This window comes from Orussus abietinus, unplaced genomic scaffold (genome assembly GCF_000612105.2).
Source record: "Orussus abietinus isolate OABI.00-Male unplaced genomic scaffold, Oabi_2.0 scaffold239, whole genome shotgun sequence".
NCBI classification, from domain to species: domain Eukaryota; kingdom Metazoa; phylum Arthropoda; class Insecta; order Hymenoptera; family Orussidae; genus Orussus; species Orussus abietinus.
This window is the reverse complement of record NW_019394388.1, coordinates 95,835-123,822: the sequence shown is the minus strand read 5'-3', so window position 1 is coordinate 123,822 and position 27,988 is coordinate 95,835. Positions and strand designations below refer to the sequence as shown.

The window sequence follows — 27,988 nt, the reverse complement described above, 5'->3', positions numbered from 1 at the left end:
TGCCGTTGGTTTAGGTATTTCGATGGGAAGACGGGCTGGAGGTCTTCAGACCAGGCTGTGTTCTTTTGAGTCGTACGGATGCGTGTACAAGATGGAGGAGCTGGTTCCTGGCGATGGCGAGGAGGCGGTTGGAGAGCTCGATGATGATTGCTGATGATTCTTCGGGGCAAATGATACCTAGGTGTTGTGGCCACCCGGCTTCCGGATCTTTCCCTCTAAGGTGGCAGCGGGTCTTCCCACTAGGTCTTCCAGCTCGTCGGGTGTCAAAACCGTGAAGTCCCTGCCGGAAGATCATGAATTTAGTTACCCAAGGGATTATTTCCTTTACATCGGTGTCTGCCCTGATGAAGATGTATGTACAGTAGGCACCCCCACATCGGAAATATGGAAGGAAACCTATTGGAGAATTTAGTGCTTTTTTAGTGCCATTTTAGTGCTACAACCTCGATTTTAGTGCTCCGCCCCTTATACCGAAAATCGGTGGTGGTGCTGAGTAAACGTTCACTCGGCACCCCCACAGTGCATACTACGTTAAGGGAAAGATTCACGGAAAAAACGAGTATGCAGCATTTTGGTGCTATTTAAGTGCTTTAGGAATACCCGAAAGACAGATCCGAAACATCACCCCCTTCACCCTAAAACTACCCCTGATCGTGTAGGCTCCAAGATAGAAAAGGTAGAAGTAATGACACATTTTGCACGTTCTTCTCTCGCATTTGTTTGGTGTTATTTAAGTGCTTTAAGGATATCGTGGGTATCCACAGGGCACATAAATAGCACCAAAATAATGCGAAAAGAGAACGGGAAAATTTTTATATTTCTACCTTTTCTGTCTTGGAGCCTATCCGATTGGGAGTAGTTTTGAGGTGAAAGGGGTGGTCTTTAGAATCTGGCTCTTGCATATCCTTAAGGCACTTAAATAACACCAAAATAATGCGAGAGAAGAACGGGTAAAATGTGTTATTATTTCTACCTCTTCTTTCTTGGAGCCTATATGATCGGGGGTAGTTTTAGGGTGAAGGGGGTGATGTTTCGGATCAGGCTCTTGGGTATTCCTAAAGCACTTAGTTAGCACCAAAATGCTGCATACTCGTTTTTTCCGTGAATCTTTCCCTTAACGTAGTATGCTCTGTGGGGGTGTCGAGTGAACGTTCACTTAGCACCACCACCGATTTTCGGTATAAGGGGTGGAACACTAAAATCCAGGTTGTAGTACTAAAATAGCACTAAAAAAGCACTAAATTCTCCAATAGGTTTCCTTCCATATTTCCGATGTGGGGGTGCCTACTGTACATCTGATGATGTGGACCTCAACTTTTGCGAAACGTCGGCCTCTGGCGACAATGGACATGAGTAAAGAATTAAAAAGTTTCACAGAAGCCCAGATCTCATGTTATCGCTTGATGCTCTAAAAGTTGGCTAACAAACAAGAAGTGGGGGTAAAAGAGAGATCCCATGTGTTAACCATCGATGTCTCACATACGGGAGAAAAAGAGACGCATATAGAAAGGCGAGTACTGTGGGTAAGATAAAGAAAAAATGCAATTCGCTATATATCTCTATAAGATTGAGAGAGATGGAGAGATGACTACAGCGCCGCCATCTGTCGGCTAACGTACTATTTATCGAGCATCGAACGTCCGTATCCTTCTGGGCTTCTATGGAGACTTCGGAATTTTTTGATGCATTTTTTTAAAGAATAACTCTGGCCGCGGAAGTTTAAAATCTTCATTTCCTGATTCGTCTTTGTTTTCTAGATTTAGATCGGAGACTTCGAGAGTGGAGCAATCCTTGATAGAAAGTGACGTCGTGACCCGCGTCGAAGTTTTCATCCTACTTAAGATGATATGAAAGTGTGATATATACGTGCCAAAAAGTCAAAAGATTTATAAAACTTATCTCCAAACTGGGTGCACCGAATTACCTTAAACTTTAACACGTCATTATGGAGGCTCTAAGGGAGAACACGCTGCCCGTGAAATTTCATTTTTCGAGAAAAAATACCTTTTTTTTTCGTTCATGTCCGAGAAAAATGCAAAATTTTTTCTTTTTTTTTTCGAAAAATAAAACTTTACAGACTGCGCGTTCTTCCTTAGAGCCTCCACAATCATGTGTTAGAGTTTAAGATAATTAGATGCACCCAGTTTGGAGATAATTTTTATAAATATTACGTCGCTTTAACTTCAGTATGACTAGTGTAAAATTTAACCGCGTATACGCCTTATTAATTAGACTCTAACGAGGCTCGCAGAAACCACGGTCGCGTAGGGAAATGTTTCTTTACTTGTTGTTTAATTGCCGTGATTTATCGCGTTACGTTTTAACGCGGTGCGCGTTTACTTTACCCGGGCGAATAATTGCAGAGACGCCTTTCGGGTAAATGGGAGGTACGGAGGGGTGGGTTTTATATAAACATGGTTTTCACCTATGCTGCGCCAGGAGCATGTCTATGCTGGTGACACTGCGCTGATGAGTGCCGTCTTTCTGGGCTGCCTTCTGTCTCCTGATGCAGAGGGCCCTGAGAGGTGCCAAAAGAACACCTACTACGAGAAGACCGCATCCTGCAGCTATGAGGGCAGCCGAATTTTGGGCAGCTTCCGCTCCAGGAGCGAGCTGCACCAGACCAACCACCAGGACGATCACTCCAAGGAGAAGAGATCCGACCACCACGTGCAAGGAGTTCACCTGTTAAACGATTCGAAATTCATTACTAATAGGGACCGAGTTCAATTGTAACAACTTTCCCGTTTTTATTTCCACAATTAATTGTAACAGTTCTTTAGGATCGAAACTTGTCCATATATTAAGGGGATATGAAAGTGGCATCCAAAAGCTTAAGGTGAAGTGAAACCCCCTTCAGATCAGTCGATTCGAACACAACACTTTTTTTTAAGGGTATTAAACCAAACTGTCCGAAACTTTGACGCATCACTCCTGATCATCTAAGAATTGTCCTGACACATTCAAAATTTGGATTTTTAAAACAAATTCTTTAACTCAGCCCAGACGAGAAACAAAATGGCGTCGAGCTCTCATATTTCGATCAATATACAATTATCGAAGGCTCTGATATGAGAAACGAAAGGGTCAGGACAATTTTACGTGAAGGTGTCAGGACAATTGTTAGATGATCACAAGTCATGTGTCAACGTTTAGAACAGTTTGGGGCAATACCCTTAAAAAAAATTCTTAGATGATCAGGAGTGATGTGTCAAAGTTTTAGATAGTTTGGTCCTATACCCTTAAAAAAGAGTTGTTGCATTAGAATTAACTGAATCGAGGGGGGTTTAATTTCACCTTAACGAGGAAAAGGATGAAATCATCCCCCAATTCCAGGAGCCTGCGCGTTGTTAATCAACGAAATTCTCGGAATTTGCCGTGTGGTTCCGGTGGGACGGTTTACCGATCGATCCAGGCTTTAAACTTCAACTACGAAGACCTCTCGTACCCCACCTAGTTTGCACCTTTAACACTCTGTCTCTGTAATTCAAGGGCATTCGGTAGGAGTCAGTCGAGCGCGTGTAACGCTCCTGTGTGTCAAGTCAACCTCGAATGATCTCGGCAACCTCTCATGGGAAAGATCCTACTTTTATCATCGAGGTCATCGAGAGAATTCGGTGGACAACGTTAAGTGGAAAAATGTATAAGGTGAAAGCAAACAAGGAACTCGATAGGTGGCCACACGAAAAATGAAGCTTCTAAATCGAAAAGGATTATTTATTAACTGTTGTAAATTATTATTTCAGGAAATGTTCTTAAGGTAAAGTTGGGGATATCGTCCCGTAGGTTAAACCGTACCGATATTTACAAAAGATAAGCCATGAAATAGCCATCTACCTGGAAACATGATGAACCTTAACTTGCGACATTTGTTTTTTTCCAACTATTTGGCGACATTTGTTTTTATCCAACTATTTGGCGACATTTGTTTTTATCCAACTATTTGGCGGCGGCATTGGCAAATACTAGTCACAGGCATGTGTAGTAGTTTGGGGACTTGTTAATAATTTTCACGCTTCGTCTTGAACCGTCATGAACCGTGTAAGATACGTTCGGACATTGTCACTAATAATGGGTTAAAAGTTAATTTGAAATTATTGTTCAATCGAACTTGTGCCCTGCACGTGTTACATTCAGGTTAGTGTGGGAGTTTCCAAGGCTTTCTTCGTCTCTATCATCTTCAAATCCGTGTTTCCGAATTACTAAATTGTTTTTAATTATTACGCTACTGTCCCGAGACTTTCGTTTTTTATATTGGAACTTTCAAGAATCGTATAACGATCGAAATATGACAGACAAATATGACAGCACGTCTTCATTTTGGTTCTGGTCTAGATTAAATCGTAGAAACGTTTGAAAATTCAAATTTTGAATGTGTCATTCCTTGAACATTCCGTGAACATTTTGTGAACATTCTTTAAGGGCTCGGAATTCATCTGGGAAAATGTCAAATAGTTCGATAGAATACCCTCCAAGGAATTGTCTCACTCGAATCAACTGGATTTCTCGATTTNAAGGGGAATTATATAACGATCGAAATATGACAGCACGTCTTCATTTTGGTTCTGGTCTAGATTAAATCATAAAAACGTTTGAGAATTTAAATTTTGAAAGTATCATTCCTTGAACATTCCGTCAACATTTCGTGAACATTTCTTGGATGCTCAGAATTCATCTGGCAAAATGTCAAACCGTTCGGTAAAATACCCTCCAAGAAGTTCTTTTACTCCAATAAAAACTGATCTTCTCTTGCACATGCTGTGTGGCATTGTGGTTTTCCTCCGTATTTGAACTTTCACGCCCGGACGCCATTTTCAATCTCGAAGCAGCACGCGCTTGACTTCCGGTTTATATGTGTGCGCCCTCCGTTCTTTTTTCCCCCGTGCAATTCCTGCAAAGCTACTTGTCGCAAATTCAAATTGCCTTTTATCTACCCAAAGGTCCTAACATTTTCTGGATTTTTAGGTTTCTATACTTTATTCGTTAAATCTATAACGTTACTAATTAATTACCAACTATGGTGGGATGAGAAGGAAAACAGAATGACCATTTTCAAGATTTTTTTTTCCCATTCCCAATTGTATGAAGATCGAAATATGACAGCACGTCTCCATTTTGATTCTGGTCTAGACTAAATTAGAAAAATGTAAAAATTCATATTCTGAAAGCGTCGGAACATTTCTTGGGTGTTCGGAATTCATCTGGCAAAATGTCAAACCGTTCGGTAAAATACCCTCCAAGAGGTTGTTTTACTCGAATAAACTGATCTTATGTTACACATGCTATGTGGCATTGTGGTTTTTCTTCGTATTTGAACTTTCGCGCCCGGACACCATTTTTAATCTCGAAGCAGCACGCGCTTGACTTCCGGTTTATATGTGTGCGCCCCCCGTTCTTTTTTCTCCCGTGCAATTCCTGCAAAACTACATGTCTCAAATTCAAATTGCCTTTTATCTATCCAAAGGTCCCAACATTTTCTGGATTTTCAGGTTTCTATGCTTCATTCGTTAAATCCATAACGTTACTAATGAATGATCAACAACGGTGGGGCAGGAAGGGGAATATTAATTTGTTGTTTTATGTAGGAGGAAGACGGGTTGGGACTGTCCAGGACCATTCGAAAAGCGAAAGGTCGCAGATGTTCGCCAGGAATTTCCATCGATTAGCATTAAGTATAGTAGTAACGTTGTGCAAGGCGGTAGTCCACCCACAGGAGGAACGCCCACGCAATTCCGAGTGACGTCACCTCCAACCCTTAACGTGTGTTTGCCCTTCCCCGCCGACTGGAGGGATGCACGTTTAATACCGTCTATTTACGTTAGGAGATCGATCCCGATTCTATTTATTTCTTAATAATTCAAATTAACAGCCAATAATGGACGAGATCGATTTCCGCTGTGATTCCAGAGGGCGCGGGGTAGAAAATAAATAATTACCTCTTCCAATTGACGGAAGATGAACCACCTGAAGCTTCGATTTTCTAAAATTGGAAACCGCGGTTTTTAATTACTTTGAGCTACCATTAAACATTAGTCAATATCTCGAGGGTTTTCGAATAAAATTGTAGTTGTACCAAAATTAGAAACAGCGACCCTAGGATTGAAAAAGGGTTGAATGCACCCTACGTTTTGAAAAACACCGTATCTACATGAGAATTCGTAAAATAGTGTTGAACATTTTTAAGGGTACTGGAAGATGAGGGAAGAAATTAATAAAAAGGGTTAAATAATTTACTATGCGAGTTTATCTTAAATGTGCAATTGTGTGTATGTCCGGGATGGAAAATCAGGGTATAATTAGTGGTCGAGTCTTCCTGGACATGTCTTATGACTGAGTCTAATATCATGTTCATTTAATCACTGATATTCATGTACCTTTGTACACAATCGTCTATAAATTCTAATAAATGTGATTGAAAATTGGTATACAAAAGCATTTCAAAAATTTGTCGTGTTTCTTTTGTACCAATTACAGTATCCGACAATGATCGTAAAGTAAAAAAAAAAACTGTATTTTCATTACATGTTTATAAATTAAAAAATGTAATTTTGATACAGGTTTCTACATTATTAAAAAGTAAATATGTCACTGAGATTTTCAACAAATATTTCAGATATCCTCGAATGAAATCTACAAGAGATCTTATTAAATCTTTCGCATGAGATATTTAGCAACGATTACAAAGAAATGTTTAGAAATTATTCTATTGTACTAGGGAGGGTACAATCAAATCATGGATTTCATTATGAATCGGATATAAGAAGATTGAAGTTATTTAACTACGTTGCTTATGGTTATGTTAACCTTCGACGTTTTTTCCAAGGTTAATTCTCACAAAATTATATTGTATGTGGATCTGTTATATAAAGAATTGAACAGGTTATCGAAGCGGTGGTCTCATTTCTCAAAAGGCGACCCTGGAGTTTCTCCGGCCGTCCGCTGGACCGCCGTGGCGCTGCACGAGCGAGAAATGCGAGCCACTAGTTGCGTCTGTTTTAATCGTGTTACATTTTGTGGATTGAAGATCTGAAAAGATTGGTTGCCATGTTGCTAACGGTTTAACCTTCGCGGTTTTGCGAAGGTTAATTCGCGTGATACCTCTGGAAACATTGAGTTTGATTTGCAGAGTCCGAGTTACATGTTTATAAATTAAAAAATGTAATTTTGATACAGGTTTCTACATTATTAAAAAGTAAATATGTCACTGAGATTTTCAACAAATAGTTTGGATATCTTCAATTGAAATCTACAAGACATCTTAAAACATCTATCGCTTTAGATATCTAGCAAAGATTGCAAAAAGATATTTAGAAAACATTTTGTACTACTAAGGACGCAACATCTGGGATTAAGGGATGTTTTTTAATCTAGTAATTTTTAATTAGGTATGTCGCCGTGAGTTAAGGCAGACATACGGTGATTACGACTTTAGATATCTAGCAAAGATTACAAAAAAATATTTAGAAAACATTTTGTACTACTAAGGACGCAACATCTGGGATTAAGGGATGTTTTTTTAATCTAGTAATTTTGAATTAGGTATGTCGCCGTGAGTTAGGGCAGATGAAGCTATGGATTTCAAAATCCTGAACGTGAAAGACGAGAAGGAAATTTGCAAGCTGATACCAGATCTCGTTATCGCCCACTGATTACATTTCCTCTTTCACACGAGCGTTGCCTTGAAGGAGCTCTAAATTGACACATATGACACTTGGAGACTTATGAAACGGGATCTAAGGATTTTTCTTCCATTGTGTGTTATCGAATATACCCAACAAAGGAAAGGCGCGAAAGTATAAAATATTCTTTTGAGAATCCATAACACAAATGATAAAAGGCCTTGACTCCTATCTTCTTGGCACGTCAAAGATGTGACACCGATAAATACTTGGCACAAGGCACCTTATGCTGGCGATTATTAATTCATTTTTCGAATTGACTGTCACGTACAGTTTAAACCGCGATTTCGGACTTAATCTTAAGGTGAAATGAAACACGTCGAGGAACTTGATCGTCGTCGGTGAAAAAGATTTTTCTAAATACCTACGTTGCCGACGTTCGTTTTTATATCTAGAGCTGTGTCGCATTATATTGGGTATTGTACTAAATGGCATACTCCACCTGTTGTTTCCGTACAATAATTATAAAGAAATTGAAGTAAAACTCCAGAAATCCTCTGGATTCATGGTTTCTGAGGCCCTAATTGACTGCAGAGGGACCCCCTGCGCCATCTGTGATTTTCAGGTGAATTAAATTTTCATTCCGAGACCTCGTATTTCCATCGTTTTAGCATAGAAGCGCGTAAGACACTTTTTTGCCATTATTCCATTCAAATACGAGTTTCTCGATTACCACAATGTCCTAAATTGTCGTACAATTGTCTTGACAACTTTTATTCCACATATCAGAGCCTTCAATAATTGTATATCGATCGAAATATGAGAGCTCGACGTCATTTTCATTCCGGTTTGTGCTAGTTAAAAAATGTTTGTCAAAAATCCAAATTTTGAAAGCGTCAGGATAATTCCTAGGTGCTCACGAGTCGTGTGTCAAAGTTTCAGACAGTTTGATCCAATACCCTTAAAAAAAAGTGTTTCATTCGAATCGACTGGTTTGACAGGGGTTCGAGATTTCGATAGGGATTTGAGAGGCTCGCTTCACCTTAAAGCGTTATTAGAACGTTTCTATATTTGAATGTTCCCACATAGGTCTGTAATAACGTTTGTTGGCTAAGCTGGGGAACCTAAATTTCCTTCCCTTTAGGGTTGTATAATGTTCGTATCTACGCGGGGAGAATAAATCTCCTAATCTAATCAATTCCGGCGAAATCAAAGCGATGATAAAACAGGGTGACTAATGGCAGTCTGGCCAAGGCATCCTTTCCAAGACATTAGGCCTTGCACACCCTTTGAAACATATCCACGTTATCAGTAGGTAACCTAACTCCCAGCTTTGGATGTCCTTGTTCCTATTCCAATTAGAAGTAGAACAAAAATTTTAATCCTTGCATCCTTTCTAAGACAATAGGTCTTGCACACCCTTTGAAACTTATCTTGTAGGTCCTTGTTCCTATTCCAATTAGATGTAGAACAAAAATTTGAATCCTTGCATCCTATCCAAGACAATAGGTCTTGCACACCCTTCGAAACTTATCTTAGATGTCCTTGTTCCTATTCCAATTAGAAGTAGAACAAAAATTTAAATCCTTGCATCCTTTCCAAGACAATAGGCTTTGCACACCCTATGAAACTTATCTTGGATGTCCTTGTTCCTATTCCAATAAGGAGTAGAACAAAAATTTGGATCCTTGCATCCTTTCCAAGACATCACTCCTTGCACACCCTTTGAAACTTATCCGCGTTATCAGTAGGTAACCTAACTCCCGGTCTTCGATGTCCTTGTTCTTATTCCAATTAGAAGTAGAACAAACATTTTTATCCTTGCATCCTTTCCAAGACAATAAACCTTGCACACTCGTTGAAACTTATCTTGGATGTCTTTGTTCCCATACCAATTAGAAGTAGAACAAAAATTTGGATCCTTGCATCCTTTCCAAGACATTACTCCTTGTACACCCTTTGAAACTTATCTTGAATGTCCTTGTTCCTATTCCAATAAGGAGTAGAACAAAAATTTGGATCCTTGCATCCTTTCCAAGACATTACTCCTTGCACACCCTTTGAAACTTATCTTGGATGTCCTTGTTCCTATTTCAATTAGAAGTAGAACAAAAATTTGAATCCTTGCATCCTTTCCAAGACAATAGACCTTGCACACCCTTTGAAACTTATCCGCGTTATCAATAGGTAACCTAACTCCCGGTCTTGGACGAAATTATATGCTTTAATATTGGGTTGTCCATACAATAACCACATTCTATGGTTATCCAACAGAGACTTTTAACAAATTATATAAACGGCTCGTCTGTTCTGAATATACACATGCGAAAACTTTGATAAATAGCGTAAAACTAATTCCGTCGGTAAAGTTAAATTATAAATAATCGTAAATAAACTACATAGTTTCTGCGTTCGTATCTCTATTTAACTATTTATAAATATTAACTCTATTTTCTTATTGTAAGTGGAAAAAATGAGTTATAGTATGACTCGAGGGGCTATTCACTGGAAATCAGTGAAAACGTTTTCCTTTTTTGAAAATCGATTGCCTTTGATTTCGTATTATAAACAACAATGCCATTAGATAACAGATGACGTTCGGTCTTAGAATTGTGACAGTCTTTCGGTGATTTCCAACGATTTCAAGTGATTTCTGCTTGCAATTTCCAGCTGATCTCCACGTGATTTCGAGCATGAAAATTCACGATTTCCTGAGTGTATACCCCCTCGGTATGATTTTTTAGGTACCTTTCCACAGAAGTAATATTCGGGTGGTTCCTTATCAACGAGTGCTAACACAGCTTCGCTGTCGGCCAAAGGACTTCCTGGTTGACTGTTTCCTATTCTCGTACTTTTCTCCTGGTAGTAAGTTTTGTGGAAGACTTTGACCGATGGTACGGGCAGCGCCGTGATCATCCTGGAAACAAATTGTAACGACGTTAACCCTTTGAAGACGGAGCCATCTCGACATATGGGTGAAATTCGTCTAACCGTGCAAGCAATATTGGACCAAACGTCGGACGCCTTTAGGCGCTCTAAGCGTTAATTTAAACCAAAGGGTTAATTTAAACAAAAAGGGAGTAGAGATTTCGTTTCTTGTATAACTGCATATCATGGATTAAAATTGTCAGAATTTCTTGTACCGTATGGACACACTATAAAATGATATCAGTGTATATTGACAAAATAGAAGTTCGTAACTTCTGTGTATAAGAACGTATGTGCCGATGGTTATGAAAGTGGACTAAATCATTTCATCTGTTGCAAAAATAACCACATCATTTAATTTAAACAAATTCGACGTCAAATGTGAGATAGATTCATTTTCCTTAGTTTTTGACTTAGAACAGTCATAATTATCGCCACATACGGTGGGTGAGAATTGTCAGAATTTTCCTGCACCATTCCGGCACTAAAAATATATTATATAAATGTGAATTTAGACCAAAAGGAACTCGTAACTCCGTGTGTATAAATGTATACGCATCGATGATTATGAAAGTGGCCTAAGTCGACACTAAATATGAGATAAATTCATTTTCTTTCATTTTTTGATTTAGAACACTCATAATTATCGCTACATACGGTGGGTGAGAATTGTCAGAATGTACTACACCGTTCCGACACTAAGAATAAATTACATCAATATGAATTTAGACAAAAAGGAAGTCGCAACATCGTCCTTTGCACAAGTGCATATGGTAGATGAAAATTGTCAGAATTTACTGTAGCGGACGAATACACTAAAAACAAATTATATGAATATGAATTTAGGTAAAATAGGAACTTCGTGTGTATAAATGCATACGTGTTGATGATTATGAAAGTGGCCTAAGTCAACACTAAATATGGGATAAATTTATTTTCTTCAACGTTTGACTCGGCGCATTCACAATTACCGCCGCATTATCAGAATTTCCTGCACCGTTCCGACCCTACAAATAAATTGTATGGATGTGAATTTCGACGAGAAGGAAGTCGTAACTTCGTCCTTCGCGTAAGTGTATACAGGAGATGAAATTTGTCAGAATTTCTTGTACCATACCGACACACTGCGGGTAAAGGAACGCTCCAAGGGAACCTCGTTTTCGCAGGATCGAAAGCTGCTCCGAGGAGAGGTGGACGTTCGATAAGGAAAGTAGAACGATCGCGAAATCAGCCGAGAAAACGGCGAAACTTCGAACGAGCACGCCAGGAAGTTATCCCAGGGTAAACTGTATGAAAAATTGCGAGCCACGCGATAAACCAAATCGACCAGAATAAAGTTTACGCTCTTCATCGAGCCGATCACGTGGTCGGAAACGGAAGCAACGTAGTTTCATCATTAAAATCGATTTTTGTCGAAGCATATCCTGAAGCAGTGGTTCTTAACCTCTTTGAAGCCGGAGAAAGAAAATATACAGATCACCAAAGTCCCTGAGATAAGGATATCAAATTTTTTTACTTGTCGGCCGCATTTAAGTACATAAAATATCCAAAATATGCAGAGACGGCACCATATAGGTTCCAGTTCATGATAAATAAAGAAAATTTCGGGGAAAATGAAATTTCATGGGTGGCAGGACCTTCTTTTGATCCTCAATATATACGTGGTAAAATTTGACACAACTCGGTATACTCAGTTCGGAGAAAATTTTCATAATCGATTGACCCCTCGGGTGCTCCTTCCATGTCACTTTAAAATGATAATTTTTTTACCTTATAAAAATAAAACGTTTACAAAGAAATTAAAAAATTGAAGTTTTACGGGTATCAGGACTTTCCTTTGATGCTCCATATTTACGTGATAAAATTTGAAGCAATTCGGTGCATTGTAAGTGAAGAGGTTAAATTCCAATAGCATGTGCCACAAACAACAAAAATGTCGGTCATACATCGGGCCATTTCACGGTTTCGCTGAACATTCAAAGTCTCACACGTCTCATACGATTTGTTTACGTTTGGCCCGATTAATATACCACGTCTCTCACGCGATATTGCAAGTGAAAAGGTTAACTTCCAATAGCATGTGCCACAAACAACAAAAATGTCGGTCATACATCGGGCCATTTCACGGTTTCGCTGAACATTCAAGTCTCACACGTCTCATACGATTTGTTTACGTTTGATCCGATTGACATACCACGTCTCTCACACGTTTTGTTAACGTTTGGCCCGATTGATATACCACGTGTCTCACGCGATATTGTAGGTGAAGAGGTTAAGGACCACTGCCCGGAAGTCAGAGTTTGCGATCGAGAGTCAGCCTTGCAAATACCTTTTCTACTTTTTATCGATTCCCGAGGCAATTTCCTAGCATTCGAGGTCCGTCGTCACCCTCGGAACGCTCTCGGGATCCCTCTCGATGCCTACGTCGCAACAACCCCTTCTCGAGGTCCTCTCGACCCTCTCGACACTTCGTCCTTGTAGCTACGTATTTAATATCCGCCACGTGCTCATGCTCTTCCCCGATTAATTTGCATTATCGATTTCTTTCTCCAAGATTTCCTGTTTACAGCGAGCAACCCCTGACTTCCACCCCTCGCCGTAGACCTCCAATTTCCTCGTCGTGTTTGCCACGTCATTCGACCGCAATCGTAAAACTCCCTTACGGTCCTTTATTAACCCTTTTAGTGCCGGAGGCCGATATATCGGCCCTCGCTGCACTGGCGAAAAGTGCCAGAGCCGATATATCGGCCCGCACCTTGTAGCGCTTTACTATTCGCTTTGCGAGAGATCTCTATGTCAAAATAAATTTATAATACGTTATAAATAGTCTAATTTCATTACGAGAAAATTAAAATAACAATACAACAACACCTATAACAATCAGAGTCATTTGAGAACTTAATCCTTTTAGTGCCGGAGGCCGATATATCGGCCCTCGCTGCCCTGGCGAAAAGTGCCAGAGCCGATATATCGGCCCGCACCTTGTAATTTTGTTTATGTAATTTTCACTGATTATAGAAAAATTAGCGTCACTGTTTTATTCTCTATTTTGTCCTTAGTACCCTGCTTTTTGAATTATGTAAATATTGCTTTTCGTTTGGTTTTTATGAGCCTTTTTCTAAATCCTAGTAAGATCGTAAAATTCGGCCGGTTATCTTGACATAAGCACCTCTTTTTCGCCCGGTACTAAAAGGGTTAAACACTTACTTATTCTTACTAAAAGGGTTTCGGTCCTTTACTAAAGGATACAATTTTACAATTTACAATGCAAGAATACAATTTCTCGGTCCTTTACTAAAGGATACAATTTTACAATTTACAATACAAGTATACAATTTCTCGGTCCTTTACTAAAGGATACACTTTAACAATTTACAATACAAAGTATACAATTAAATTCATTTGCGCCTTTCATATCACCTTAAGGGGATGTGAAAGTGGCATCCGAAAGCTCAATCGTTCGCGAAACTTTCCTCCGCTCTGGGTGTACAAGGGTGTACTGGGTGTACTGGGTGTACTGGGTGTACTGGGTGTACAAGGTAAACATGGAGGCTATAAGGAAGGTCCTGACCCTCATACAATTTCATTTTTTATAAAATATTTTGAAAATATCTCTGAAAAAAATTGAAATTTAATGGATGTCAGGATCTTCCCCACAGCCTCCCTATTCGCATTCTCACGTTTGAAACGACTCGGTACACCCAGTTTGAAGAGTAGTTTCATAAACGAGACCTCTTTGACGCCACTTTAACGTCACCTTAAGAACCGCCGGGGTAGACGGACAAGTCTATTTCGATTTCCGGGGGAATGTATCTCATCCGCACCCACGACGTTTCTCGCGGCATTCATTTCCGAGGTAGGACTGCGTCGGCAAGGGAGGAATCCTCGGTCAAAGGGACCGGGGGTGGTTTACGTCCGTGGTCAGACACGTGGATCGGTCCATTGTGCCTTGTCGAGAACGGGGTTGGGTATAAATTGGTTAGAGGCGGTGCCCTAGATACGGTCTCGGGGCCGACGTCCGCTGCGCCGTGGCGTATCGAACTGCCGCGTGCGCCGGGGTGCACCCGGAGGCAACCGGGGTGCAGCCGGGGGCACCACGCTGCCCCTGCGAAATCACCTTCCGAGAGAGACTGCCCCTTCGATGCTCCCACACACCTGCGGCTTTTGCAGTTGCACGCGTCGGGGAGAAACACCCCTTGGGCAGACCCGGCTGTCGACACGCATTCGCCTGGTCAATTATCGGAACGTGAACCTTGCGTAACCTGTCCGACCCCCAGACAAGTGGCCTAAGGCTCATTTTCCTCGGACCGCCGAGCGAATCTCGACTCTAAAGGACTTGGACTCACCCTTCCGCGGGCTACGCTCCTCCACTCGCTGCACGAAATCCCGGAATGCCTCGTCAACCCTCTATTGTGGCAATTTTTTTTTCACCTTTAGGGTCTGTTTACCCGCCACATTTCGCATTTATTAGAACGTCAACTTTACGGACGACGTTCGACTATTAGACTCGATGCCTAAGGCTCATTTTCCTTGAACCGCTAGACGAATTTCGACAATCACGAATTTTGACTTGGACTCATCCTTCCGCGGAATGTCCTCGTCAGTCGGTGCACGAAATTAAGGAATGTCTCGTTAATCCTCTAGGACATGAATTTCTTAATCTTTAGGGCTGTTCACATGAATTCGCTATCAAATGCTATTGGAACGTGAACTTTACGTAAACCGTCCGACCACTGGACTCGATGCCTAAGGCTCATTTTCCTTGAACCGCTAGACGAATTTCGACCCTCACGAATTTTGACTTGGACTCATCCTTCCGCGGAATGTCCTCGTCAGTCGATGCACGAAATTAAGGAATGTCTCGTTAATCCTCTAGGACATGAATTTCTTAACCTTTAGATCCTGTTCACGTGAATTCGCTTTCAAATGCTATTGAATGAACTTTACGTAAACCGTCCGACCACTGGACTCGATGCCTAAGGCTCATTTTCCTCGAACCGCTAGACGAATTTCGACCCTCACGAATTTTGACTTGGACTCATCCTTCCACTGAATGTCCTCGTCAGTCGGTGCACGAAATTAAGAAATGTTTCGTTAATCCTCTAGGACATGCATTTCTTAACCTTTAGGGTTGTTCACATGAATTCGCTATCAAATGCTATTGAAATGTGAACTTTACGTAAACCGTCCGACTACCGGACTCGATGTCTAAGGCTCATTTTCCTCGAACCGCTAGTCGAATTCCGACCTTCAAGGAGTTGGACTCACCCTTATGCGGACTACGCTCATCTCCCTGCACGAAACCCTGCGCGAAATATCTCGTTAACTCTCTATTGCGGGACTTTTTTAATCTTCATTGCCAGTTTACAACGACGCATCAGCTAGTACCTCCATTCGCCGGAGAACCATTGAACTGTGAACTTTACGTAATCCGTCCGACCTCTAGAGCCGAGACTTAAGGCTCATTTTTCTCGGACTATCGGGCGAATTTCCACCCTCACGGGCTTGGACCCACCCTTATGCGGACTGCCCTCGTCAGTCGCTGCACGAAACCGCGGAATGTCTCGTCAATCCTCTATTACGTGACTTTTTAACCTTTAGGGTCAGTTTACCCACCGCGTTTTTGAACTTAATTGTAACTTGAACTTTACGCAGTTCGTCCGACCACGGGACTCGATCCCTAAGGCTCATTTTCCTCGAACCGCTAGTCGAATTTCGACCCTCACGGACTTGGAAATTTCGAAGCATTTTCATATCATCTTAATCCAAATGAGCAATATTCGAAGAAATCTTTTCTTCGCAGAGTATAATTCGGAATTGTTAGAAACTTCGCAGCATCTTCATATCATCTTTATCCAAATGAGCAATATTCGAAGAAATCTTTTCTATGAATGGAAGAAATATTTCCTTCACCAGGGATAATTCGAAATTGTTGGAAATTTCGAAGCATTATAATATACCCCTAATCTAAATAAGCAATATTGGAAGAAATCTTTTCTTCACGGAGTATAATTGAAATTGTTGTAAATTTAGAAAGCATTTTCATATCATCTAATCCAAATGAGCAATAATCAAAGAAATCTTTTCTATGAACGAAAGAAATCTTTCCTTCACCGGGGATAATTCGAAATCGTTGGAAATTTCGAAGCATTATCATATCCCCCTAATCTGAATAAGCAATATTGGATGAAAATCTTTTCTTCGCGGAGTATAATCGAAAATTGTTGGAAATATCGAAGCATTTCGAGCAAGGTAGCGGACAGGTCGACTATCCCGTGCAGGCATACGAGTCGGTTAGGTATCGACTTAGGAAGGGGTAACCTTTATTGCTCGGAAAGGCGTAAAGTGGGACAGTGGCCTGGATCTCGGTGTCATGGCTGCATGTCCCGCGAAGGTAGGCCGCGACTGTAGTCACCCCCGATTCATCCTGCACCCTTCCGCTTCTGGAATTTAGCCAGAAGCGGGCCAAAACCGGGCCAGAAGATCCACTCGCCCCTTAATTCCTCGATGAAAAGGCGAGGATTAGCCGCTGAAGACCCGAATTAAAATTTACCCCCCTCTCTCTCTCCTGATTAAACCTCGGAGGGTCCTCCGTTTCCGGGATCTCCCGTCACGCTCCCCGGCGTTTCGGCCTAACAAAGGGAAGGCGAAAACAAAGACTGCGAGTCCCTAGAATTTTTTACCCTATTCTTTCCGTCCTCGGTAATTACTCCCAGTGATTCGGGCATTACGCGAAACTCAAAAGAAATCCAAAAGACCTCGGAGGTGCTGATTATTTTCCACCTACGCCGTTCAGTCCCACGATAATTCCACCAGGAAAAAGAAATAATTTGGTTACAATTGCTATAGGGACAGGGGTTAAATACTGTGGGAAGTAAAACCACACAAATGGGGAAATTGACCACATGGAATGGGAAATGTAACCTTGCGAATGGGTACTGTATCCATGGCGCTGCGCCTAAAAGGTGTAGGACTGATCACCGTTTGGAATGGTAATAATATGTTTCGGCCTAACAAAGGGAAGGCGAAAACAAAGACTGCGAGTCCCTAGAATTTTTTACCCTTTTCTTTCCGTCCTCGGTAATTACTCCCAGTGATTCGGGCATTACGCGAAACTCGAAAGAAATTCAAAAGACCTCGGAGGTGCTGATTATTTTCCACCTACGCCGTTCAGTCCCACGATAATTCCACCCGGGATAAGAAATAATTTGGTTACAATTGCTATAGGGACAGGGGTTAAATACCGTGGGAAGTAAAACCACACAAATGGGGAAATTGACCACATGGAATGGGAAATGTAACCTTGCGAATGGGTACTGTATCCATGGCGCTGCGCCTAAAAGGTGTAGGACTGATCGCCATTTGGAATGGTAATATTAACTACATGAAGAGGTTACTATACGAGCAGGATAATGAAAGGTTTATCTGGGAGCTGTAACCTCATATTCTAGAAAGGTTATGCCCGTTGCAAAGTTATTATAAACTTGCCCCTCTCGAAGAAGAAAGAAAAGGGAAGTGATCGTCAAAAAACCACATTTTTCAGCATCAAATGATATTTTACTCCTTGAGGTAGAAGAGAACCTGACAGAACCGTAAGCATAGCGTTCATATTCATAATAATTGAATTTCTTACGTAGACGGTAAATTTTTTAATGGATATTCGCAACTATGCACAATGTTGGAACAACTCGTTCCTTGTAGTTACATTGATTGAATTGTTAACTAACCCTTCCTATGTTCTTTTTACTATGTTACGCTGGTTAATACGAGCACATAAGTATGTCGACATTCCTATAAAACTTCACAAAATTGTAACACGGTGTCACAAAATTAGAAAACTTATTTAGTAACTTATAATAAATGTATACCAATTCACGATGTAAGACATCGGATTCCCAATTCCTGAACCTTATGTACTAAAAGTGTATGCATATTTTCAATACTTTTAATAACCGGATGAAATTCTGATAACTGGGTCACCGTTTACAAGGGAATTCCGGAAACACGGGAGAACTATGGCGTCTAAAAAAAATAAGACTGGCACAGTTTCTCTGTCAGGATTCGATATTAAGGTTGCCATCGACGCGGTAGACGGTCGTCATAAAAATAAATCCCAGATGCAAATAGTTGGATTGCGCGGCGCACGGTTAGGTTAGGTTAGGTTAGGTTAGGTTGGGCTAGGTTAGGTTAGGTTAGGTTAAGTTAGGTTAGGTTAGATTGGGTTGGGTTTATGTTGGGTTATGTTTGCTTATCGGACACGGCACGACAGGAGGTGGTTCACCCTGGAAGGTGCCACCTTGCGCCGGGGGTGTAAAGCCTCGGCCTTCCACCCCCGGCGGCAGGGCAACGTCTCCCCTTTGCCCCGTTCAAAATATACAGAAAATTCCTCCCCATTTGTTATACAAAGTGGTAATGAATTTATAAATTTGACGCCTTGATAGTAAATTAGTATACATTTGTTATGAATTTACCATTTTATGACATCGGGATGTAGTTTTGTGTTCAGGAGATGTAAAGCTTCGGCCTTCCAGTCTTTTTGCCCCGTTACAAATATTCATAAAATTCATCCCCTATTAGTAGGGGAGACCGAGGTCAAATGGAACACCGGGCAATTATTACAAACGTTATAAATTATTTATTCAATGTTGAGAAAGCGCGGTGAAACAGTGGAAGCTTTCCATGGATACTATGAATATCTGTCAGTAGTTCCATGTTTATTAAATCAGGTCTTTGTATTTTCTATTTTCTTTGTATTTTCATTTTTCGTAATAAGGCATGGGTGAGTAATATTATTATGAGTTTAATGTTTTCGATTTATATTAAATTCGGAGGGGATAAAACGGATTTAATCATGTCACGGTATTATACCTACAGATGTTCATTATATGTTTAATGCATGTGAAATTAGAATGGCTCTAAATTGCCGTTATTGTATCAACTATTTGAAATGAGCCATCGGGAACAATTGTAACAAGTCGGACTGGCAGAAATGTAACATGGGACAATTGACCCCGATCATCTACGTTCCCACGGATAAATTCGATACAATATATTTGTCTCTTCTTTTCGGATTCTTTGAACATGCCCCGTGTCCGCAAAAGGATATCGAACAGAAGTCCATCTGGAGAAATCATCGAACGTGTTGCAGATTTAGTTATTAATAAAAATCCCAGTCAGAGGAGAGTAGCTAGAGATTTTGAAATTTCTCATGTGACTTTAAATAGGTACGTAAAAAGCCTAAAGAAAGGGAAGGAAATGGTTATGGGGTACAAACCCGATGGCAAAATTTTGTCTCATGAAAATTAACAGGCTTTTTGTGGATATATTCGTGAATTCCCAGATTCATATTTTGGATTAACTTCGAAGGATATACGTAGCCTTGAACGTCGCTAAAAGTAAAATGGGCCAGATCTGGATTCAGGGCCCCCAATGGAAGAAATGGTCCCGTAAAGAATGCGTCAATAGAACAAAAAATAAGATGACCATTTCTATTTTTACCGTTTGAGATGTATTACTAATTAAAAATGTGACTTATTTATATTTAATTATTTCCGAATGACCCACGGCCATCGACGCTATAAAAAGAAAATTAGTATTTGATTGACAATTATCGTAATCAAAGTGTAAAGCGAAGGCCGCGCTTTAAAGCGGTACATAAAATGAGCGCAAAGAGAAATAACCGCATTTGAAAACGAAGTGCAAAATCGTAAATAGAAAAAAGTTAGTAAATTAGTACTTAAAAAATCATTATCGTAATCAAAGTGTAAAGCGAAGGCCGCGCATTAAAGCGGTGCCTAAAATGGGAGCGAAGAGAACCAAACGTTATTTGCAAATGAAGCGTCAAATCGTAAATAAAACAAAGTTAGTAAATTAGTATTTAAAAGACAATTATCGTAATCAAAATGTAAAGCGAAGGCCGCGCTTTAAAGCCGTGCCTATGCAAATGAAGCGTCAAATCGTAAATAGAACAAAGTCGCGATAACTTCGTGGACAACCGTCAGCTCGTGATACAAGGTTTGTTTGAACACTGCCCTAAGTAATATTTGCTAGGGGAGTTTCGCGGGTCGTCGGCGTTACGTAAATCGCGATCCTCGTAGAGGCCGGAATGCGCGAAGCAGGCCACCCGGGATTTACGGCATCGCCCTCGTATCGCCGATTTCGAGTACGTTGACTCCCTCGACGTCTACCGACATGCATTACCGAATGCGCCCCGACTTTGCTGGCCAACTTCCAGGCCGCCTTCGACCACCCACGCTTTCCAGTCGTTACATTTCTAGCATTCTGCGATGCTTACGAGGGTGGCCAGCCCAATAACTGCCAAATGGGGCGGTCGTCGAACCATCGATCATTTTCTGTTTCGTCTTCCCGAGCGGACTTTGTCCTTTCAACCCTGTTAGAAACGTCCATTACTATTGTGCACTTTTAGTGTCTACAATTTGGTGTCTAAAATGTGAATTGGCAAACGTTTGTTGTACATTTATAAACAAATGTGTAAATAGGAGGGTGGTTCACCCTATTACTGCCAACAAGGCGCCGAACAACCCCTCGATCAGCTGTTTCGTTTTCACAAACGGACTCTGTCCTTTCAACTCTGTTGAAAACGTCCATTACTTTTCTACACTTTTAGTACATAAAATCGTATTAAAACCGTAAAGTTTGACGTCTTATAAGTGAATTGGCAAACGTTTGTTGTATATTTATAAACAAATGTGTAAATAGGAGGGTGATTCACCCTATTACTGCCAAACAAGGCGCCGAACCACCCCTCGATCAGCTGTTTCGTTTTCACAAACGGACTCTGTCCTTTCAACCCTGTTAGAAACGTCCATTACTATTGGGCACTTTTATTGTCTAAAATTTGGTGTCTTAAAAGTGAATTGGCAAACGTTTATTGTACATTTGTAAACAAATGTGTAAATAGGAGGGTGGTTCACCCTATTACTGCGAAACAAGGCGCCGAACCACCCCTCGATCAGCTGTTTCGTTTTCTCAAACTAACTTTGTCGTTTCAACACTTAAAACGTCTACTTTTCTACACTTTTAGTACATAAAGTCGTATTAAAACCGTAAAATTTGGTGTCTTAAAGGTGAATCGGCAAATATTTATTATACATTTATAAATAAATGTGTAAATGCAAGGGTGACCCATCGAATTACTGCCAAACGCAGCATCGAGATACACCCCTCGATCAGCTGTTTCATTTTTACAAGCGGGCTTTGTTCTTCCAACCCTATTAAAAACGTCCATTACTTTTGCACACTTTTAGTTCATAAAGTCGTATAAAAGCTTCATGTTTCAAAAAAGAATTGGCAAATATTTATTGTAAATTTCTAAATAAATGTGTAAATACGAGGGTGACCTATCCAAACATTACCACACGGTGCAGTAGTCGAACCACCCCATTCGCTTTCCCAACGAAGTTTCATCGTTTCCAAGTCCACACTGCTTTTTTTTTTAAAGGCATTCACTCATTGCCCAGCACAAGGCTTTTAATATCATTAATAACGTCGTTTCCGACGATCACCCCGCTTTTTTTTTAATAACGCATTCATTAATTGCCCAACACATGGCTTTTAATATCATTGATAACGTCGTTTCCGAAGACCACCTTGTTCTTTTTTTAAAGGGTATTCACTCATTGTCCAGCACATGGCTTTTAATATCATTGACAACGATGGAGAATATATCAATTCAAAAATTTGTTTGAATGGAAAACAAAAAAGCTAACAATTAAAAGTGAAAAATAATATAACCCGATAAGGACTTGCGGACCGATATAATATTTGAAAAAGCTTTTAGAATTTAGACTAACCGAAGTTGTTTAAAAATGCAGAGGTTGTCGAAATACCTCGTACAGTGCTTTTTGTCCATTTTGTTCATTTCCAATCTCTGGGGGCGAAAGCGTGCCCTTTGCTCTTTTTAGATTTATGGTTTTCATCCAGTGACGTTAATTGGAATGCGATTTTAGGTTTATACGAATCTATAAACCGAGAGAATCGCCAACGACTTTTATGAGCTCAATTGTTTGGAGATATTAAAGTCATCAAACTGCCTTTGAAGGGACACTTCCTGTTCTCACTTTTTTATTGGTTTTTGTCCGCAACTTTTGAATTATAATCTGACATACTCCCGAGTGTAGGAAATCATAATCAATAATTGATTCACGCTTCTTTGATCTTTATTTTTCTCATGACTATTCGGTGATAACACCATTATAATGGTAATTAAATTTCTCATAGTTCATTCCCGAGTTCGATAATAACTCGTTTTAATTTCCTAGATATTATGTCCAATATTTTTTCTGCAAACGAGATCAACTAAGATATTTGTTTCTTATTTCTTTCGGGGCTATTTGGTGATAACTGAGATAACCTATTCACTTAGGAATCAGTGGAAACGATTTGCTTCTTTGATGGCCAATTGTCTTTAATTTCGTATGATAAACAACAATGTGATTCGGTAACAAGTGACGTTCGGCCTTAAAATTATGACAGTGTTCGCTGATTTCCATCGATTTCCAGTGATTTTTATTTGCGATGTCCAGCTGATTTCCACATGATTTGTAGCTTTAAAATCCACGATTTCCTTCATTTGAGAACCAATTGCCACTAATTTCATATTATAGACAACAATGTGATTCGGTAACAAGTGACGTTCGGCCTGAAAATTGTGACAGTGTTCGGTGATTTCAAACGATATCGTGATTGCTGTTTGCGATGTCCAGCTGATTTCCACATGTCTTGAAGCGTTAAAATCCATAATTGCCTTTGATTTCATATGATAAACAACAATGCAATTCGGTAGCAAGGGACATTCGGCCTGAAAATTGTGACCGTGTTCGGTGATTTCCAACGATATCGTGATTTCTATTTGCAATGTCCAGCTGATTTCCACATCGCTTCAAGCGTTAAAATCCACAATTGCCTTTGATTTCACATGATAAACAACAATGCAATTCGGTACCAAGGGACATTCGGCCTGAAATTGTGACAGTGTTCGGTGATTTTCAGCGATATCGTGATTGCTGTTTGCGATGTCCAGCTGATTTCCACATGTCTTCAAGCATTAAAATCCACAATTGCCTTTGATTTCATATGATAAACAACAATGCAATTCGGTAGGAAAGGACATTCGGCCTGAAAATTGTGACGGTGTTCTGTGATTTCCAACGATATCGTGATTGCTGTTTGCGATGTCCAGCTGATCTCCACATGTCTTGAAGCGTTAAAATCCATAATTGCCTTTGACTTCATATGATAAACAACAATGCAATTCGGTAGCAAGAGACGTTCAGCCTGAAAATTGTGACAGTGTTCGGTGATTTCCAGCGATATCGTGATTTCTATTTGCAATGTCCAGCTGACTTCCACATGTCTTCAAGCGTTAATATCCACAATTGCCTTTGATTTCATATGATAAACAACAATGCAATTCGGTAGCAAGAGACGTTCGGCCTGCAAATTGTGACAGTGTTCGGTGATTTCCAGCGATATCGTGATTGCTGTTTGCGATGTCCAGCTGATTTCCATATGTCTTGAAGCGTTAAAATCCATGATTTCCCGAGTGAATACCCTCGGCGATAACGACATAATAATGACGAAAAAATTTCTCGCGATTCATCCCAGAGTTCGATAACAACTCGCTTTAATTTCCTGGATATTATGTCGAATACTTTTTTTTCCTGCAATCGGGATCACCCGAATATGGGTCAGGACAGGAGCACGAGGGAAATGTCCGACTCGGCGACCACTGGTCATCAACACAGATGCGCAGAGAAGTGCAATGATTCCCATTTATCGCCCCGTAGATGCACAACGAATTCCGCAACCGGCCCACTCGACCCGTTCCCCGGGTTTTCTATTTCCCCTCCGCGGATCATTTCCCAAAAAAGAAAGTGGGTCGGCGGATCATTATCTCAGAAGTGTCATCGAAAAGCTGAAAGACGCGGAAGTGCGCAATGACCTTCGCGGTACTTCACAGAGAAACGACGCACAATTGCTACCTTCTTTTTTTTTCTTTGCCGGGGCGAAAATGAACGGACTGTAAGACAGAAGTTCAAGACAATGCAGCCGTGATGCACCCTCGAGAAATAAGTGATAAAAGACTCAACAAGTATACTACGTTACCCCTAACGACTCTTACGTAGAAGAAATAAGTGTTGCCGAGCTTAAGGTGATGTGAAGTGGCATCTGAGAAATCAGTCGTTCATGAAACTTTTCTCCGAGCTGGGAGTACCGAATCGATTCGTACTTTACAGTATAAAAATGGAGGGTTTAAGGAAGGTCCTGGAAGTCATGAAATTTCAATTTTTTTTTTTATATTTTTGTAGGGGGTATTTTGAAAGTTTGTTATAAAAAGGAAGTAAATTTCTCGTTCATGAAACTTTTTTCCGAGCTGGGGGTACTGAATCGATTCGTACTTTACAATATCAGAATGGAGGGTATAAGGAAGGTCCTGAAACTCATGAAATGTCAATTTGTTTAAATACTTTTTCAGGGGGTATTTTTAAAATTTGTTATAAAAAGAAAATAAAATTTCTCGAAGGTTAGGACCTTCCTTATAGCCTTCACATTCACTTTGTACAGAGTGAAACGATTCCCCACACCGAGTTCGGAGAAAATTTTCATGAACGATTGACGTTTCAGATGTCACTTTCACATCCCCTTAACTGGCATCTGATGTACCAATCGTTCATGAAACTTTTCTCCGAATTGGGTGTACCGAATCGTTTCAAACTGTAGGACATGAGTATGGAGGCTGTAAGAAAGGTCTTGGCCCTCATGAAATTTCATTTTTTATAAAAAAATTAAAAATGTATATAAACAAGTTTTTGAAAAATTGAAATTTCACGGGTGTCAGGACCTATCTTATAATCTCTATGTTAACATTAAAATGTTTGAAACGATTCGGTACACCCAGTTCAGAGAAAAGTTTCATGAACCATCGAATCCTCGGATGCCACTTTCACATCCCCTTAACTCTTTGAGGCACGGTGATATTAAAAGTGTCCCACCTTCTTAATGCGTGAATTAAAGGTGGTTTAGAAGGAAATAAAATTTCTGTGCAACACGGGCCTTTTTATTTCCTAAAATTCCGTAGCTCAAAGGGTTAAAGCAGAATCGAGCAAAAGACTAACTCACGTCTCAAGCGCTTTCCTTCATTAACTCTCGAAAATCCTGGAGGCCATTTTCGATTCTAATGTAATATCGAACATCGAAAGTCGTAAAGGCTTTCACGAATACCTCGCTTGATATCGACGCATAATTGTTCCCCCCTTTTTTTTTCGCGGGGACGAAATTAAGGGGACAGGAAAACAGGAGTCCAAGACAATGAAGTCACGATGCCGCCTCGAGAACTGAGTGATAAAAGACTCAACAAGTAAACTACGTTACCCTTAACGACGCTTACGTAGAAGGCATAAGTGCTCTCGAGTTTAAAGTAGAAACGAGCAAAAGGCTAACTCACGTCTCGAGCACTTTCCTACATTTCACTTCTACATTTACCGCAGAGGAAGAAAGTCGTCTTCTCTGATAAGGATTGTTGAACAATCGGCCGAACGAGGATCCCTGGAAAGTCCTGGACGCCATCTTCGATTCGGATGTGATACCGAACATCGAAAGTCATAAAAGCTTTCACGGATACGTTTTACGGTGACCGTAAACATAACGACAAGAACTGGCCAATCGAATTGCAGAGACTTCAATATGTCGTCCTGTTTCTACAATTTCATTTGGTAACTCTTTGTTTAAAAGAGATATGTCCCTGAAGGCATTAAGGGGGTTAGTGGGTTGTGAAATGCGTCCTAATCAAGGTTGGATTGGAAGAGAATGAAAACGTGTGGGAGGAAATGATACGGGCGGGTTTTATTTCATGTTTTACGGGGAATTTCAGATTAAAAGGTTTGGAAATGTTTCGAAACGCCGGACTTAGGTCGGATGGAGATTTTTTATTATTATTCCTAATGTACGTCGTTCCAGGAGCACGGAAAGTGTGGGGCAAATTGTTAAGGTGGGCTCTGAAACTGGAGAAGATTGTTTAATAACTAGTGGCACGAGTTTTCGATGCAAAAGAAATTCAGATGCTAGCAAAAAGAAATCAATGGAAACCCATTGTTCATTGTTATTTGCACTTTGATCGTTGATATTTCTGTACCAAGTTCGTCGAAAACCCATCTCATCTTTTCTTAAATAGTCTTTTCCAGTTTCTAAAAACACCCTAACTTTTCCTTTCGTACCGATCGTTCTCCCCGAATCACGGACAGCCTGAAAACGAAAATAAAAAATCGTCAGCCCCCACAATTTCGCCATTTTGAGACATTTTCAACCTTCTTTTACCTTAAATTCTGCGTAAAGCATCGACTAAAATAGTCCCCTAACATTTCCTCCTCCTTTTCGTTCCTTTTTGGACCCACTTTGATCAAGATGCACCTCCCAACCTACTAACCCCCTTAAGGTCCATACAGATTTTTTGCGTAAGAGTAATGTAGTAAGTAATGATCAAATGAAAATACCGAAAAGAACTGTAGATTCCACTACAAAGAAGCCAATAGAAATCATTTTCACATCTTTTCTCTATAATCAGTGACAGAATTCGCCCTGAAGAGAAACTAAAAAATCTTCAGCATCCCCAAGCCCGGCATTTTGAGGCGTTTAAAACTTCTTTTATTTTAAATTCTACGTAAAGATACGATTAAAACAGTCCTGTATTATTTCCTCCTCCTTTTCGTTCCCTTTTGGACCCACTTTGATCAAGATCCACCTCCCAACCTACTAACCCCCTTAACTCTCGAGCCCGGAACCGAAGATAAATTCTCGGAAAAATGGAAATAATCGACGGATAAATTTCCAATATTTTTCTTCTGATGAACATAGACGTCTTCTTGATGTGCGGTTACTTGACTTCCATAAACAGTGTTCATTTGTTACGTGTAATGGTGTTTGGGGGTACTCACTTCGCTGCGTCTCCTGCCTTGGCGGTCCACGACCCACGTGGCTTTGGAGCTGTCAAATCCCGATGACGTTTCCAGTCACACGGATCTCCGACAGGTCATCGAGTTTTCGGAAAATGGCAGAACAAGTGGATTACTTGGAGATGCACACCAGAGGTCGTTTCGACGGGGTGATGGTCCCGCGAATACTGAGTCTCGCGAGGTCCGTACCCTGGTCGATAAACCGCCCTCTTTCCGCCCACCTGGGTGTAAAGGTGTCCCCACAACCGTGTTCCGGCATCCCTCCACCCCTGCCTCACCTAGTCTAAGAAAACAATGAACATCTTAATGAAATACGCGATTCTACGTGGACAAAATTAGGATCTTCGGCGGAACTCGTTTATGGGGTCTTTCGATTCTCTTTGGGGTTTCTTTCTCGTGGTTTTTAGGAGGGATAAGACTTATCGGTCGAGCTCCGGGAAGGAAGGCTGCTGCACCTGTTTTATCGACGTC

The 27,988-nt window shown here is 40.5% G+C and overlaps 1 protein-coding gene across 1 annotated transcript; it reads right to left on the bottom strand.

The window, feature by feature from the left end:
- Positions 1 to 88: 88 nt before the first annotated feature.
- LOC105702600 lies at positions 89 to 27,678 on the bottom strand. Its single transcript, XM_012430279.2, has 4 exons — positions 27,500 to 27,678; positions 10,368 to 10,536; positions 2,426 to 2,685; positions 89 to 280 (listed from the first exon to the last, which is right to left on the bottom strand). Exons 2-4 carry the CDS (start codon positions 10,533 to 10,535, stop codon positions 178 to 180), a joined length of 531 nt encoding a protein of 176 aa, XP_012285702.1. The 5' UTR covers position 10,536; positions 27,500 to 27,678; the 3' UTR covers positions 89 to 177.
- Between the last annotated feature and the right edge of the window lie 310 nt (positions 27,679 to 27,988).